The sequence below is a fragment of the Hibiscus syriacus genome, unplaced genomic scaffold (assembly GCF_006381635.1).
Source record: "Hibiscus syriacus cultivar Baekdansim isolate YM2019G1 unplaced genomic scaffold, ASM638163v2 tig00110550_pilon, whole genome shotgun sequence".
NCBI lineage: Eukaryota > Viridiplantae > Streptophyta > Magnoliopsida > Malvales > Malvaceae > Hibiscus > Hibiscus syriacus.
Window position 1 is genome coordinate 84,436 of NW_024062777.1, and position 16,606 is coordinate 101,041.

The 16,606-nt window shown below is 32.9% G+C and overlaps 1 protein-coding gene across 1 annotated transcript; it reads left to right on the forward strand.

Annotated features, from left to right (window-relative positions):
- The first annotated feature begins 14,524 nt into the window (after positions 1-14,524).
- Positions 14,525-15,525, forward strand: LOC120131227 (tropinone reductase-like 1). Its single transcript, XM_039148269.1, has 2 exons — positions 14,525-14,617; positions 14,739-15,525. The coding sequence occupies exons 1-2, from the start codon at positions 14,604-14,606 to the stop codon at positions 15,523-15,525; spliced, it is 801 nt and encodes a 266-aa protein (XP_039004200.1). The 5' UTR covers positions 14,525-14,603.
- The last annotated feature ends 1,081 nt before the right edge of the window (positions 15,526-16,606 follow it).

Genomic DNA, 16,606 nt, shown 5'->3' on the forward strand with positions numbered 1-16,606 from the left:
ATGGTCTTCCGAAGCTCAAACAACCCGCAAATAAGTTATTTTTCTCATCGGCATGATATCTGTAATAAACAAACATGTGTAATAAAAAAACGAATTAATTAATGAATATATTGAAAGAAAACATGTTAAAGGTTATAACATTATAAATAAATAAATGAAGATATAAAATCGTACGACATTCTTATGTAATGTTAGTTGTCATAAATATCTTCATCAACGTCCTCCCGAACCCATTGAAATTGTGTTGTATTTATGATAGTTTCATCTAAGTTTTGTGGTAGTAGAGGTAAACATTCTAATCTTGTTTCAATTTCATCTCTACTTCCATCCCCGATTTCTATCAAGTCTATGGGAGTATTTCGGAGCACAACATACCAACCGTCATCTATTGGATCATGATAATAAAATACTTGTTTCACTTGAGAAGAAAATACATATGGTTCATCCATCAAACGTTGACCTGTATGAATTAATTGAGAGAAATTCACCATTGTAAACCTGAATTTATCTCTTTTTATGCATCTGTTTACATCAACCCAGTCACACCGAAACAACACAACCTTTCGTTATCCATAATAATCTAACTCAATAATGTCCGTAAGATTTCCATAATAATAGACCTCTCTCTCCTACGGATTATTGTCCCTGACAGTAGCATAACTTGTAGTTGACGAAGTAACTACGACTCCACAATTTTGTTTCCTCCTTAATCTTTCATAAGATTTCGTGTGGAACCTGAACCCATTAATGAGGAAGGCAGTATATCTTTTAACTATTCTATTCGGACCTTGAGAAAGCCATTTAACATCTTCACTAACTTCTCTCCCACTCGAAACCTATTACACATAAATGGTGAATTAATTTGCATTGAAGTCAATATAAAAAGCAAGACATATATAGCTCTCGCTGATTTAATCTTCGGGAGCGTGCACGAGATCTCAAGACTTCTTTAAACTCACTATAAAGTATATTATGTCGTTAAAAATTGATATATATAAAAGATTAAGAGATTTCATATAGTTTGGGTCCAAAAGACTTACGTGCGAAAGGGATCTATTGAATCGTGATGGAAAAGAACATATCGGTGTGCTTGTACCCAAGACGTGTCATCTAAGTGTGCAATTTCAACTTTCCCTAATGGTTGACCATAACTTCCAAACAAATAATGTTGAGGTAAGTCATCGGTACTTAACACATCATTTCGAATTGGTATATTCCATCTTGTTTCAACATCTTCCAAATATCTAGAGCAAAATGTCATACATTCCTCTGCCAAATACCCTTCAGCAATTGATCCTTCCAGATAACGCTTATTACGACAATAAGACTTCAACTTGCCCAAGAACCTATACACAAAACAACATACTACGTAAATACATTTTATTAAAAGGTATCATCAGTAGTAATTTGAAACGTGTAATTCAATTAACACCTCTATATAGGGTACATCCATCGATAGAAAACTGGTCCACCAACTCTTGCTTCGCGAGGAAGATGAATTAGCAGATGCACCATAATTGTGAAGAGTGAAGGTGGAAATATCTTCTCCAAGTTGCATAAAGTCAAGGCGACTAAATCTTGTAGTTTATCAAGTTCTTCAACCATTAGAACTTTCTCACAGATGGCTTTCATTATATTAGAAAGTTTAATGATACAAGACGTCGCCTTACTCGATATGCAACCGCAAACAACTACTGCCAGTAAATCTTACATTAATATGTGATAATCATGTGACTTTAAACCATAAAGTCTTTGATCTTTAACACTGACACATCGAGAAATGTTTGATGCATACCCATCTGTGACCTTTATGCCATTCAACACTGTGCAAAACACTTCTTTTTCTTTCTTCAAAAGAGAAAAAATAGAAGGCGGCAAGAAATATCTTCCATTCGAATGTAATTGCGGATGAAGATCATGTTGAATTCCCATCTCCACTAAGTCAAGTCGACTCTTAAGATTATCTTTAGATTTTCTGCCATCATTCAGAATGGTCCCGATAATATTCTCACAAACATTCTTCTCAATATGCATTACATCAAGATTATGTCTCAAAATCTGTTTTTTCCAATAAGGTAACTCAAAGAACATACTCCTCTTTCTCAATAAGTCTACCTCATTTGGATCATCCTCTTCATCAAACTCATCATCAGTTTGTTCGTCAACTTCAACCTCTTCATTGACATGCTTTGCCTTTTTCTTTGATCGTGTACTACTTGGTTGATTCATCTTTCCATAAGTAAAATTGATATTTTTCAACATTCTGAAAATTTCAGAGCCGATTGTTTGGTCAAGAGCATTTCAAAACTCTTCATCACCATCAAACATATTCTTTTGACATATAAATCTATGATTATTAGGTAACCACTGACGATGTCCCATATAAGAGAAATTCTTTCCATTAACCAACCACTTTGAAGATGTGTGTGCAGCACAACAAGGACAAGCATAACGACCTTTGGTACTCCAACCAGATAAATTTACATACACAGGAAAATCATTAATTGTCCATAATAAAGTAGCGCGTAAATTAAAGTTCTCATTCGTCAACACATCGTACGTTTCAACCCCTTCCCATAACTATTTCAACTCTACAATTAGCGGCTGCATGTAAATATCAATATCATTTCCAAGGCCTTTCTCGCTAGGGATTATCATGGATAAGATGAAAGGTGATTGTTTCATGCAAATCCAGGGAGGCAAATTGTATGGAACAAGTACAACAGGCCAAGTACTATACGAAGTCCTCATGATTTTGAATGGATTAAACCTATCAGTTGCAAGACCGAGCCTGACATTTTGAGGATCTCTCACAAAACTTGGATACTTGTTGTCAAATGACTTCCAAGCTAAAGAATCCACAGGATGCCATAATAATCCATCATTGGTTCTGCTATCATGATGCCACCTTATAGACTCAACAATCTTGGAGGACATAAACAATCTTTGTAGCCTAAGTATGAGAGGAAAATATCGAAGAATCTTGACCGGTTTCTTTCTTGATGGTGCTTGAGCTTCATCCTTAGTAACATTTTCTGCCTCCCTACTCATCCATCGAGATTTTCCGCATACATGACAAGACTCCTGATTTTTTCGATCACCCCAATACAACATACAATCATTCGGACAACTATGAATTTTGTCATATCCAAGATCCAAATCTTTTATCATTTTCTTCATATCTTTACATGATTGAGGGATTTTTGCAAAAGGAAACACTTCTCCTAGTAACTCCAACAATTGCATAAAGGAGTTCCCAGTCCACCCTCCTAGGCATTTTTAAGTGGAAAAGTCGAATGCAGAAAGAAAGCTTTGAAAACTTTGATCCGTCATAAAGTTGTTCATTCATTTCATTCAGCAACTTGTAAAACTTTGTCGCTTCTCCATTTGGCTCTTCATCGCAACCAATTCTTCCCATCTCAATGGAATCATTAACATCATTCTGCCAATAATTTTCTGTAACATACGGCTGACTATTGTGCATATTAAATGCATCTCGTAACATCCCTTCCATATCATCTTCTCTAAAAGTTAGATGGTGAGAAGGAGCAGGATAAGTCGAATAACTCGTGGAAGCAGATCTATCTGATACAAACTCTCCATGAAAGATCCATTTTCTATACCCCGAACAAATCCAAAAACAACTAGATGCTCGTACACAACTTCACGAATGTGCCAGTTAATGTTAACATAGTTCTTACAAGGGCAAAGAATCATATTCTCTTGGCTTGCATTCAGAAAAGCTAAATTTAGAAAGTTTTCGTCTCCATTTCGATATTCGATGCTTACCCTTGAGAAATCCATTTAAGTCTTATCCATTTCGTATTTATGGAGTTTCAATTTCAAATGTTAAATGCTAAAACTATAGAAAAAGTTAGAACCTAAACATAAGCATTAAACTATCATATTTAGTGCATACTAATATTTGCATAGTATAGAACTAATCACTCCTAAATTATAAGACATTTAAAATTATAAAATGTTATGGGAGCAATTGTATCCCTGTTATTTTATAACAATTATAAGGGTGCGTAAATAGAACTACATAGTATAGAACTAATCATTTTCACAGATGTTTCATCGAAATCGATATGCATTTATATCTAAACAAACTCATGTTTCATTCTTAAAGAGAGATGATTACCTTTGTTTCCTGAGAAATGTGTTCCTCACAATCGAATTAAATTCGAGCTGCTCAACTCAATTAACACCTAGAGAGAGAATTCAAACCGATGAAAGTGTATAACAAAATATGCAAGAAAATATCAACATTCATGTTATGCAAAAGAGCCAAAAAAAATGGTTTATTTATTACAGAAAATATCGACATTGGTGTAGTTAATTATTATAGGTAAACTATATTCATTGGAGTAGTTAATTATTCTAGGTAACCCATTCTCCTTGGGATCCCCTCCCTACGTCGCCCACTGCATCTATGTTTGGGAGATGGATTTCTATGGTCATCGTAGTCCTTTCTTCAACGACTTGATGAAAGAAAATTGCAATCATCTATGGCTTTCACAGTTTTTTTGGGTTTTTGTTTGTTTTTATTGATTTTCAGGAATTGTTTTAGTGTATTCTCACAAATTAATAAGGCGTTGGTTAAGTCCCCGAGCGGATGTAGGAAGTGCCCTATAATTTTATTAAAAGTCCTTACGTCTATTGTAATCCTTTGCTTAAATATTGTTTTAGTTTACTAGATTTTTATAATGGTTTTTGATCTCTGTTAATAGGATCACATCCTTGTTCCGTATAAAATTAAGGTTGAGAATTTCCTTTACCATCGATATCCTCTCAAAGAAGGCTCGATGCAAGGTACCTATTACTAGTCATGGATTATTACCATTTCTTTTTTATGGTATTATCTTTGAGAATCCATCAATGATGAGGAGTTAAATAAACAGATAAACAAATAAAATAGAATAAATGAAGAAAACTTAAAGAGAAACAAAAACGGAGATTTAAATACCAAAAAGCTTGGAAGTAGAACACAGCGATTATCTTGTTATGGAACTACTTGCGAATACGATGCTCAAAATCCTAAGGAACTACTTGCGAATGCGATGCTCTTGTTGGGACCGGAAAAAAACCTGTAAGAAATGGCAATGCAGAAAACGTTATGATATTAGTTGAATCATCCACATTCCAAAGGTGTCTGCAATTTCATGGCACAATAAAGTCGATGTGAAAGTGATAATCAAGAATAACAGTTTAATAAGCTGATCAAGAAAAGGAACGAAGAAATTTTGCATATGAAGAACGTACAAACAGAACAATGATGTATCTTCTCTCTGACCACTAGCATATGCCCAATTGACCTTGATAGGCTATCCAAACCTGCAGATTACATGATATGCTGGAAATGCACACTCAAAACAAAGTAAGTGGAAGACAACAAAAGTTAATACTTACAAATGCCTTCCATTCAGAGACAATATAGCAAGAGCAGCTGATCTACGATCGAAGTCGTGGACGAATCCATATGATGACTGCTCAAGTAGAGTACAGACCAGAAGATCAATAATACAACAATCAAAAGGACCAGTACTATAAAAAAGATCATCCTGACAGTTTCAGATATATAAAAAAGATGCACTATTAAAAATAATACCTTGTTCTTTCGGACAAGCTTGTAACCTTCAATAGGACCAGTACTTGCAAAAACCTCCTGAAGTAGCGATTCAGTCACCTGTGTATGTATGTTTCCCACATACCTGCAGTTGCTCAAAAATTAAATAAGTAAACAAAAGGCTACAAGTAACTTTCTGAGTTGTTCGAAAGATGCAAGAACATACAAGTTCTATCAAATTCCATAAACCATTTAACTATTAATCAAATGAGCCATTAGCTTAAATTTTTGCGCTAAGGGTAGGGGAAAACATTTTTATCACCAGATTCAAGAAGGAAAAGTATCTCAATGAATATAATTATAAGCATAAAGGCAACTTGTACAGTTTCTTAAGAAATAAGGGAAATAACATACACTAAAAATATAAAACAAGTGAAAAGAACCATATAAAAACAACTAAAAAAGAAATTTAGGCAAACACTCACACACTGCGGCAAGTACTTGGATCAAAACCAGGAGGCAGATTTCCACTTGGAATTGGCTCTATCGACAAAATTAAAAAGGAAAAAAATTACGAAAAGAAGAAGAGAGAGAATAGAAAAGACGAAAAGAAGAAATGATGAACAGAAAAAGTCCCTTCCCACTAAACATAATTCTAAATCATTCCAAACCAGAATTGAATAAGAATTTCATGAAAATCCAACAGTCAACCTAAAATACAACCATCAGAAATGAGAACATCACTTCTCCAACTTCACTGATACTTTCAACTTAAAGACAAGATAGATAATAAATTTTCTTTCTTTAAACATAATCTCTTTTTTCCACATTTTTTTCAATGAAAAGAAGGCTAAAGATTTTCCACCTAATCTAAGTACAACATACTTCCAGCACAACTGTAGCCTGCAGGTCAGAGTAAACTCAAGTATAAATACAACTCAAAATTCTTTTTAACTCCCGCATCCAATTTGAAAAACAAGACCATGTCGTTCTATAAAATTCAAAGAAAGAGGCCTGCCAGAAATGTAACTTGAACAAAAAGAAAACAGATTGAAGTGCCATATACTTTTTAAATTTGCTCATGGTGTTATATTGGAGCACCATAAATAATAAACCTAAAGAGGGCCACAATGAAATTCACGAACCATGCTATTTACTCCATAAATGAGAAATTGTACGTTCTTTCCCAACATTAACAAAATCTTCACTTAAACGCATTAAATCATTTGTCAACATTTGCAAAACAACATGTATGTTTCAATTATTAGGGAACCAAATAAAACCAAAGTGGTGAGAAACACAAGTAAATGAGAAAGAAAACACCAAGAGCTATTTACGAGTTTTATGCATCTCATCTTCAACCAAATCAGAGAGAAAAGATTATAAACAACTCAACCAAAACAAGAAAGAAGTTATAAACACTCCTAAGAGGGCAAATGAATGAAGAGAAAGAAAGCCTAACTTGGGTATCGCGAAAAGCTTCTCGTTTTCATCGCGAAATTTTTTATCCAAGTCTCAAATCAGAGAGAAATCGAAGGGAAACAAGGGAAGAAGGGTTAAGAAATGCTGGGTTGGATTTGGGATTTTACTTATCGATCGAAGAATGGGTGTACTACTTGCGACGACGTTGGAGGCGAAGGAGGCTAGGCGCAGTGAAGGAGATGGCTGCTGTAATTGGCGTGAGAGAACGGACAATAGTGATGGAAAAAAGGGCTAGGGCTAGAGGAGAATTAAAACGGACTTTGCGGCGTTTAACAATACAAATGCCACTGAAGGGTAACCAATTACAGCGTTTTTAATTAAAAACGTAACTAATGTTAAAAACATTTGCGGCGTTTTTTGTCAAAACGCCACTAAAGTACGCATCATTTGCGGCATTTTCTAGAAAAACGTCGCTATATGTGAAACCTATTGCGGTGTTTTTACAAAAACTCCGCTAAATTACTAATCTTTTGCGGCGTTTCTATGAAAACGCCACTAATGTCCAATTCTTTTGCGGCGTTTGTATTAAAACGCCTCTAAAGTGCTAATCTATTGCGCGTTTATGGATACAAACGCTGCTAATTACCTTTATTTAGATAAAATTAAATGATTTTACATATATTTCATTTGTACTCTACATTTTTTATACAAACGCCGCAAAAGGTGAGTTATATAGCGTGGTTTTTTGATACAAACGTTGCTAAATACATTGATTTATATAAGATTAACATTTTATAAATATTTAATTTATGCTCTACATAACATAAATTTACTCCTCTTTTTGTTTAACCTAATTACCAACAACCATACATTTCAATTAAGCCATAAGTTATGCATAAATATACTTAACAGTAGAGGCAATACAATAAAATTTAGAAACATTAAAGTTATGCATAAACTGTTTTTTCATCATATTGTTCACTATAATATATTTAGTTGTGCTCCTTCTTGGGGAAAGGACGTAGGAAAGTTGTTTTCCTTGTTTGACGACGCATCGTTAAGTTTTTCCTCCATGTAAACTCCATATGGAGAAACTCTTCATCCATTTCACCAAATAAATCCCCAACATCCGGTTCACCAAGAAGACTCTTTGCGCGCTTCAGTGCTTCACTTGAAATAGATAACGACCTTCCACCTATACTATGAAACTTGATTGGAGGTGGCTTGGGAACTGAATCAAACATTAAACTAAATTTAAATAGATGATATAAACGTTTGCTTGGAGTAACAGTTGAGGCAATGTCGTCTTCATTGAGGATAGATACTGCTTTTGCAATTGAAGATTTTTTCAACGCCACAGAGTTACTAAATTCGGTTCTAAACATCGTGTATTTATCCACTCCTCTATCATCGTTCTCAATAAGCTTCGAAGATCCTACATGCGTACGATCTATGAAATTTTAGTGATTGTAGAAAAATAGTATATATAGCGGCTTAAAGATTTATAGATTATTACCTTCAACTAGGAGATTGGCCATGGAATGGTATGGAGCAATAGAAGTTCCTTTCGGTTCGACATCGAGTTTCGACGGCGAGACCAGACCGATAGCCTCCCAATGATAATTTGATCCATCGTCAGAGCAAATACGCCACATAGACATTCCTATGATAATTTCTCTTACTCAACGCAACACCTGCTCCTTTTTTTCTCTAATACGTTAGCTTTATGGGTTTTCCCCATTTTCAGAATACCAACAAAAACAAAAATGAAAAATATCATTAGTGATAAAAGGGATCAAACCGTACAATTGTGTTATAGTTCGTCGGTCAGAGGGCCGACGTTCAAAAGACGACGACGCTTGGAATCGTGCTCGGCCTGTTGTTGTACCAAAGAAGAAGCTTTGAGGGATGAAGAGTTGAAATGATTTTAGGGTTCAGGTAGGAGAAAAAGGAGGACCATATATTTAACAATTTGCGACATTTTTTAAAAAAACCACTATATCACATATTTTTTACGGCGTTTATACAAAAAAAAAACACCACTATTAAGTAACACTATTGTGGCGTTTGTCTAAAAACGACGTTAAAGCATTATTTATTGCGGCGTTTGAGATATAAACGTCGCTAATTTATCATTCTATTACGGCGTTTGGCCTAAAACGCCGCAAAATACTTCTCTATTGCGGTGTTTTTTTGGAAAAACGTCATTATATGTCTACTATATTGCAGCGTTTGTACAAAAAACGCCGCTAAAGTATCACATATTGATGAAGCATATTACAACGTTTTTTAAAATCGCCACAATAATTAACCATAATGCGGCCTTTATCAATAAACGCCGCACTATTACTACTCTATAGCGGCGTTTTAAACTCCGCTAAATGATTAATCTTTTGCGGTGTTTGTTGATAAAACGCCACTATAAATAACTCTATACCGGCGTTTGTGCCATAAACGCCGTTAAATTACAATTCTATTGCGACGTTTGTTGGAAAACCGCCGCTAAAGTATCATTTGGCGGCGTTCGGATTATAAACGCCGCTATATTCCAAAATATTGTGGCGTTTACTCTCCAAACGCCGCTACAGAACACTTTTGTTGTAGTGTTAGAGAAACTTATGCCATATCTCTTGCTACAACAACTCTATCACCACTACAATCAACAACTAAAAGAGTTGAGAAACCTTTGTTTTCCCTCCATAGCGTCGAAATGTTGATATATTCTATCAAATCATTCACCTGTGATGTCACCCTCCACGAGAGATATTACACAAAGCATTGAAAAAATTACATGAAAAAGAATTTTCCTTCGTCTATAGGGTTCCTCTCGTCACATGATTAATACCTTCATATCTAGCATCAAGAGCCTTTGTACGGGGAAGCCTTTGCATCAGCGCATGATGGAGATGCCTCCGCTCAATCATAGTGTCGAGACACTTCGCTAAATAGCACATTGTAGAGAGACCTCTACTTACATTTATATTGGAGTATCAAAACACTTCTCCGCGAGGTCTCTTACGGAAGCTGCTTTCAACCTGACGTTGGGGGCAGCCTACTATCCTACCTCCCCTTACCCCATTACATATGGGAATAAGGGTCAACTAATTTTATTAACACGAAACAAAAAAAAGAAAGAAAAACGTTGAGACCCTTAAAAAATAACATTGAAACTTATGGGGGCTGTTGCTGGGTTGTGCTTACGTAGGGAGGCTGTTGCGACTTAGGATGGAAGACAAATGGTTGGGATATTGGTGAAAGATTGAAAAAAATAAAAACGAGGTTGGTGGATGTATGACGACACTGTATTTTGCAAGGAGCAGAAGAAAGGTATTAGGTTCACACAGGGGCAATAAGGGTTTGCTACTGCTCGATGAGGTTGTGTTCTCGACATCATGGAGAATGAATGGTAGAGTTGTGGGTGGTGGTGTGCAAAGTAGAAGGCCGTCAAGGTAACACTCTATTCATTTACACCTCTACTCTTAGGCCACTAAAATCTTAGAAACGGACCTGAATATTGAATCCACCAACACAATCATCTAACAAATCAAAAGGCGAAAAAATAGTTGAATTTTGACAAGCTTGCAAGGTAAGAATTACTGAGTGTTCTGAGTTACGGTTAGCTTGTATGATTCGTTGTGTTAATAAAGAGTTCATAATTATGCTAATCCCATGATCTAAGTTTCATAACTAAATATTTCTTATTATTTGTCTTATTTTGATTAATTGTGTCCATATGAATAAGTGATGTATTATGTGATGATTTATTTTAGCATATGAGTTATAAGTTTATTGTTTTAATGCACATATTTGTAATATGATATGATAGTCGTAAAATCAGTCCGTTTAACGATGCAAGTTCTCTGTTCACTCTTTAGGTGGGACGCATTGATAACTAGGGCAATTCCATTAGTTTCTGGACTAACGGATGGGAAGAAGATTTTCGATAGGAGACGGAAGCAAGATTTTACGTTAAGAGAAAAAAAGTTATAAAATTATAGAAAGAACAACACATTTGTAAAAATTTCAAGGAACAAAAACATATTATCAATAAAAATATTTAAAATATATAAAAATTTAAAATTTTTAAAGAATAATACCCTTCATCGGCTCCTTTTAAGTTCAGCCCTGTTTCGAGAAGTGTGAAAATTTATGCTCTTGCTACAAACCAGTTAGGTAAATTAGTCGATTTTGGGAAATAGAAAGAAGAGCATTGAATTTGGGAAATTAATTAATTAATTAATTGATGAAAGTCATCCATGGAATAGTTTGCCGATGCTTACCAATATAAGAATCAGCAACCTGTGGATAACTTGAACAAGTAAAGGAGGGCTATGAGTCTCCTTTTCATGTGACTCTTCTACTTCATATATGTTCCTTGTCAATTTAACCATCTGCCTGGTTTTTCATTTTATTCGATTTCGTTTACTTCGCAGCTTTCATATTTTCATATATGAATGCATAATTTTATGTTAGAGAATAAATTTATAAAATTTTAAGGTATAACAAATTTATAAAATTCTAAAAAAATAATAATTTAGCAATAGAAAATATAAAAAAATTAACATATATAAGAATTTAAAACTTTTAAGGGCAACCGTTATGAGTGTTCAAAAATACCCGAATCGAATTACGGACCTGCTGACTGACGGACCCAATTAAAAAATATTGTGCACTTATAATGAAAATACTTGAATTTGTTGGTCGAGTATTGATCCATTATTTTTATGGGTTTTCGAATCAAGCACGGGTCACAAAATTCCTAAATTCCTCTTAACTGACTACTTGACTATTTGGTACCCAATTTTAATTTTTTATTTTTTTAATATTAATTTTTTTATTATTAATTCTTAAAATTATTTTACCTTAACGTTCTATATTCATAATTTCTTAAATTATTTCACCATAACATTCTAAATTCTAAATTTATTAAATTATTTCATTTTCTCAAATTATTTGTTTAATTTTGAAATAATTTATATTTAAGTATATTTATTTAATTCTTTTAAATACATTTTATCTTTTAATTATGTAATTTGAAATTTGAAATTTATGTATGAATGATGTATTTTAGACTTTTTATATTTTTTAAAATAATATAATTTAAATAAAAATATGACACATACTGATATTTTAATATCTAAAAATTTGAATACTCAATATTTCAAATACCCAAAATACAAATATCCAATTTTAAACCCCTCTAACGACAGCCCCCAACTACCCTCATTTGGTCCATCCCTACATATTTCAACATTTCTACGTTAGACACGAAAACAAATACTATATAAAACATCTGATTAAATTAATGTTTTGAGTTAATTTGAGTCTAAAGTAATTTAAAAATTATTAAAATATTTTTATTTTAAACGATAATTAGTATCATTATAAGCATATTTTCCATGTTCATATTTTTATTTATAATCTTTAAATAAAATATTTATATAATACTGATTATGAATAAATAAAAGCAACAAATTCATATATAATTATCTTATCATCCACAAATAACCATTTGCTCAAATAATTATTATAAATATTTTTAATGAAAATTATTTATATTCACACACATGTCATCAAGATGGACCGAGACGGTTAGTAGGGAATCCTTGAAAATTTTAAATTCTCATATAAATTAGGTTTTTTTATATATTTTTTACTGATAATTTATTTTCGCTATTAAAATTTTATATGTTTATCTCTTCAAAAATTTTATAATTTGACCTTCTGACATAAAATTTTTCGTCCGTCCCTACACACCATAAATAAGAGAAAAATATAGTAATAGCTAAAAATAAAGAAAAATACGAAAGTTGTCGCTACAAATAATTTTTATTTTATTTTAAGAGAATCAACTCAAAAGTAATAGTATATTTTCTGATGAATAAAAAAATACATCAACGGGGTTGGTTCAAGTGATAAACAACTTGATATTGTTCAAAAAAGTCTCGAGTTTGAGTTATTATGTATGCAGAAAATCTCTGTTGGAAGTCTCACTCACAAAAACTAAGTGTATGATCCAGATCAATCTGGATTAATAAATAATAACCCTAAGGAACAGGGAGGACAAAAAATATTGTACGATTTTGTATTAAAGAAATAAAATACGTAAAAATTAGCATTGTTGGTAACTTGTACGGATGTTTTTCCTTTCCTGCTATGTTATCAAACGTGAACTTCTGTTTTTATTTATTTTTCACGCAAATGATCATCGCAAGATTATGCCAATCATCGTTCCATAACATGAACAACTCTCGGGATACAATAATCTTTTCTATAATTCAACAAATGAATATTTGAAAATTCTAGTATGTAATTTGTAAAAAGTAAAAAAAAAAATATCCTTAATTTAAGAGAAATGAATAGTTTAAATTTATAATTCGTAACTTCTAAAAAAATGTTAAGGGCAAAAATGGATGACATTCGTGGATTTGGTAAATTCAGAGGATTAATCGGTAAGAGTTTGCTATAATGATTTCCCATATGTTTCAAACTTTTTAAATTAACGCATGTTCTCTGGTTGAAGTTCTAACTTTTTCTCCCAAATATTATAATAAGGGATAGACGAAGGAATTAGCGGGATATTCACCTCAAAATTTTAAATTTTTATATAATTTAAATATTTTTATATTTTGGATAAATTACGTGTTTAATATCTAAATTATTAGTTATGATCCATTTTAGTACCTATACTTTTAATTTTTTTAAAATCATACCTAACATTTATTTTTCGTTTCATTTTAGTATATTGCCGTTAAAAACTTAACGACACTGTATTTTTATGGGTAAATTACATCATTCATCACTCAACTATCTTTGCACTCCTTTTTTGGTACTAAAGTTTGAAAATTTTCAATCTAACTACTCAACTTTTAAATTACTCATATTTTTAATCACTCTAATTTATTTTATTAATAATTTTTGTGACATGATTTTTTTATTATTTTATTAATATATAATTAAAAATAAAAAAGAAATTAAAAAGTTAGTGTGATTAAATTAGAAGTAATTTGAAAGTTATATAATTAAATTAAACAATTTAAACTTTAGTGACCAAAATAGGAGTGAGAATATAGTTGAGTGATAAATGATGCAATTTACCCATAAAAAAGGTGTCACGTGCAAATCACCCTTAAGTTTTTAACGGCGATGAACTAAAGCAAAACAAAAATAAACGTTAGATATGATTTTAAAATTTTTGAAATTTTGGGTACTAAAATGGATAAAAATTGATAGTTTAGGTATAAACGTGTAATTTATCCTTATGTTTTTTTATTGATAATATTTTTCTTTTAAATTTTATAAATACATCTCTTTGAAATTATTTAAACTCATCGCCAACATAAAATCTTACACCCGTATGTAATGGTAATTACTGGTATTAATATTGTCAATTCTGTTCTTCAAGAATTAAAAACGAGTTTTCCCATTGACCGACATAAAATGAACCAATAAAATGTTCTGGGTGAAGTATAGGTTAATTACTAGTATATATATGCACATACATAAATGCCTGGACGCCACTGAGAGAAAATACGCAAGAGCCAATCCTCTAGCTTCTTCCACTTCCTGCTAAATTATAATTTTTCACAGACGTGTGAAAGTAGGCATTGCAATGTCTCAGAAGAGGTAACAAAGAACTAGTATATAAGTTTCTGAAGCAACTGTTAGTTTTAACAAATTTAATCTTCAAATTTCTAAAGATGATCATAAGTTTCATTTGCACGAATGCATAATCATCAAATTTCAGGCTTGAAGACAAGGTGGCGATTATAACGGGTGGCGCCAGTGGGATTGGAGCAAGTGCTGTTCATGTTTTCCATGAAAATGGTGCCAAAGTTGTCATTGCTGATATCCAAGATAGCCAAGGCCAAACCATAGCCGGCAAGCTCGGTGAAAACGTTTGCTTCATCCATTGCGATGTATCGAATGAAGACGACATCCGCAATCTCATCGACACCACCATCACCAAACATGGAAAACTCGACATTATGTACAACAATGCAGGCATCATGGACCACCCAACAATCGGAGGGATTTTGGATGCTAAAAAATCTGACCTGGAAAAGATGTTTGAAGTCAACCTGATTGGTGCTTTCCTTGGAGCCAAGCATGCAGCAAGGGTAATGATACCCCAACGTAAAGGCTGTATTCTCTTCACCGCCAGTGCTTGCACTTCGATTGCAGGGCTTGCGTCCCACAGTTACGCAGCAACCAAGTATGGAATTCTGGGACTGGCTAAGAACTTGACGCCTGATTTGGGACAATACGGAATAAGAGTAAATTGTATATCGCCTTACGGCGTCGTAACGAGCTTTCCGGGGATTACTGTAGAACAGAGATCGATTGTAGAACTGAAATTGAGCAATATGGGAAATCTAAAGGGTGAAATTCTCAAGCCAGAATGTGTAGCCAAGGCCGCTCTATACCTGGCCAGTGACGAAGCAAATTATGTGAGTGGACTCAATCTCCTGGTCGATGGAGGGTACAGTGTGGTGAATCCAACCATGTTCAAGTTTCCTAACCTTGTTAATTAAGAGATCAATTATGTTACACGTGTTATAGTATTGAAGTGTCATAGAAGTAAAATGTAGATACAATAAGTTGTATTTATAATTTGATGAATGATAAAATTATAAATACTTATAAATTGATTTAATATTCAATATATAAAAAGAGTTAGTTATTCCCAAGAAATATGTTAACTTGTATTTTTTTCCATCCTATCATAAAATTTTATAACAAGAAAAAACTATTTTCTTAAAAGATCAAAACCATAATACCCAAGAATTTCAAGATATAAATGACATTTGGAAAGTTTACCATCCTTGTTGATTAATTAGAAACCAAGCAAACAAACCATTGACCTTTGGAAAGTTTACTTCCTTTCTAGTGATGCAAAATGTCTTTCGAACTATATAATCATATATGAATAAATCAATAAGGACACGGTAGTATTAATGTAAATAGGGGTAGGCATGGTCGGGTGAGCTAGGGTTTCGGCCAATTCGATTCGAACCGAAAAGTTTAATTAGACCCCCTATCAGAAATTTGACTCAACTCAAATTTAGGATAATTTCATTCGACCTGAAACTCAACCCAACTTTTGAGATAAAACCCAACTCCGACTCCGATTTGAACCAAAATAATATAAAATTATTAATTTTATTCAATAAAATAGAGACTTAATTGTAAAAAAAATAATATAAATAGAGGTATTATTCTAATTATCTCTAAATATATAAGGTATAATTATATTATTTTTCATATCGGATTGTGTCGGTTCGACTATTTTTTACCCTAAAACTGAACCGAACTTATCCTCTAAAAAGCCCGACCCGAACCCATAATTTAAAAAACCCCAACTCGATTGGGTCGAAACCTGTCAGGTTCGAGTCCCGTGCCCATCCCTACATGTAATTGATGTTGGATTAAAATCTGTAATTGTGAGCACATATGTATAATGTATAATGTTATTTTAAAGTATGATACAAAATTAAGTGACTTATTATGTTACATGTGTCATATTATTATTGTGTCATGGAAATAAAGTACAAATATCATAAGTTGTATTTATAATTTGATGAGATGTAGAATTATAAATACTTATAAATTGAT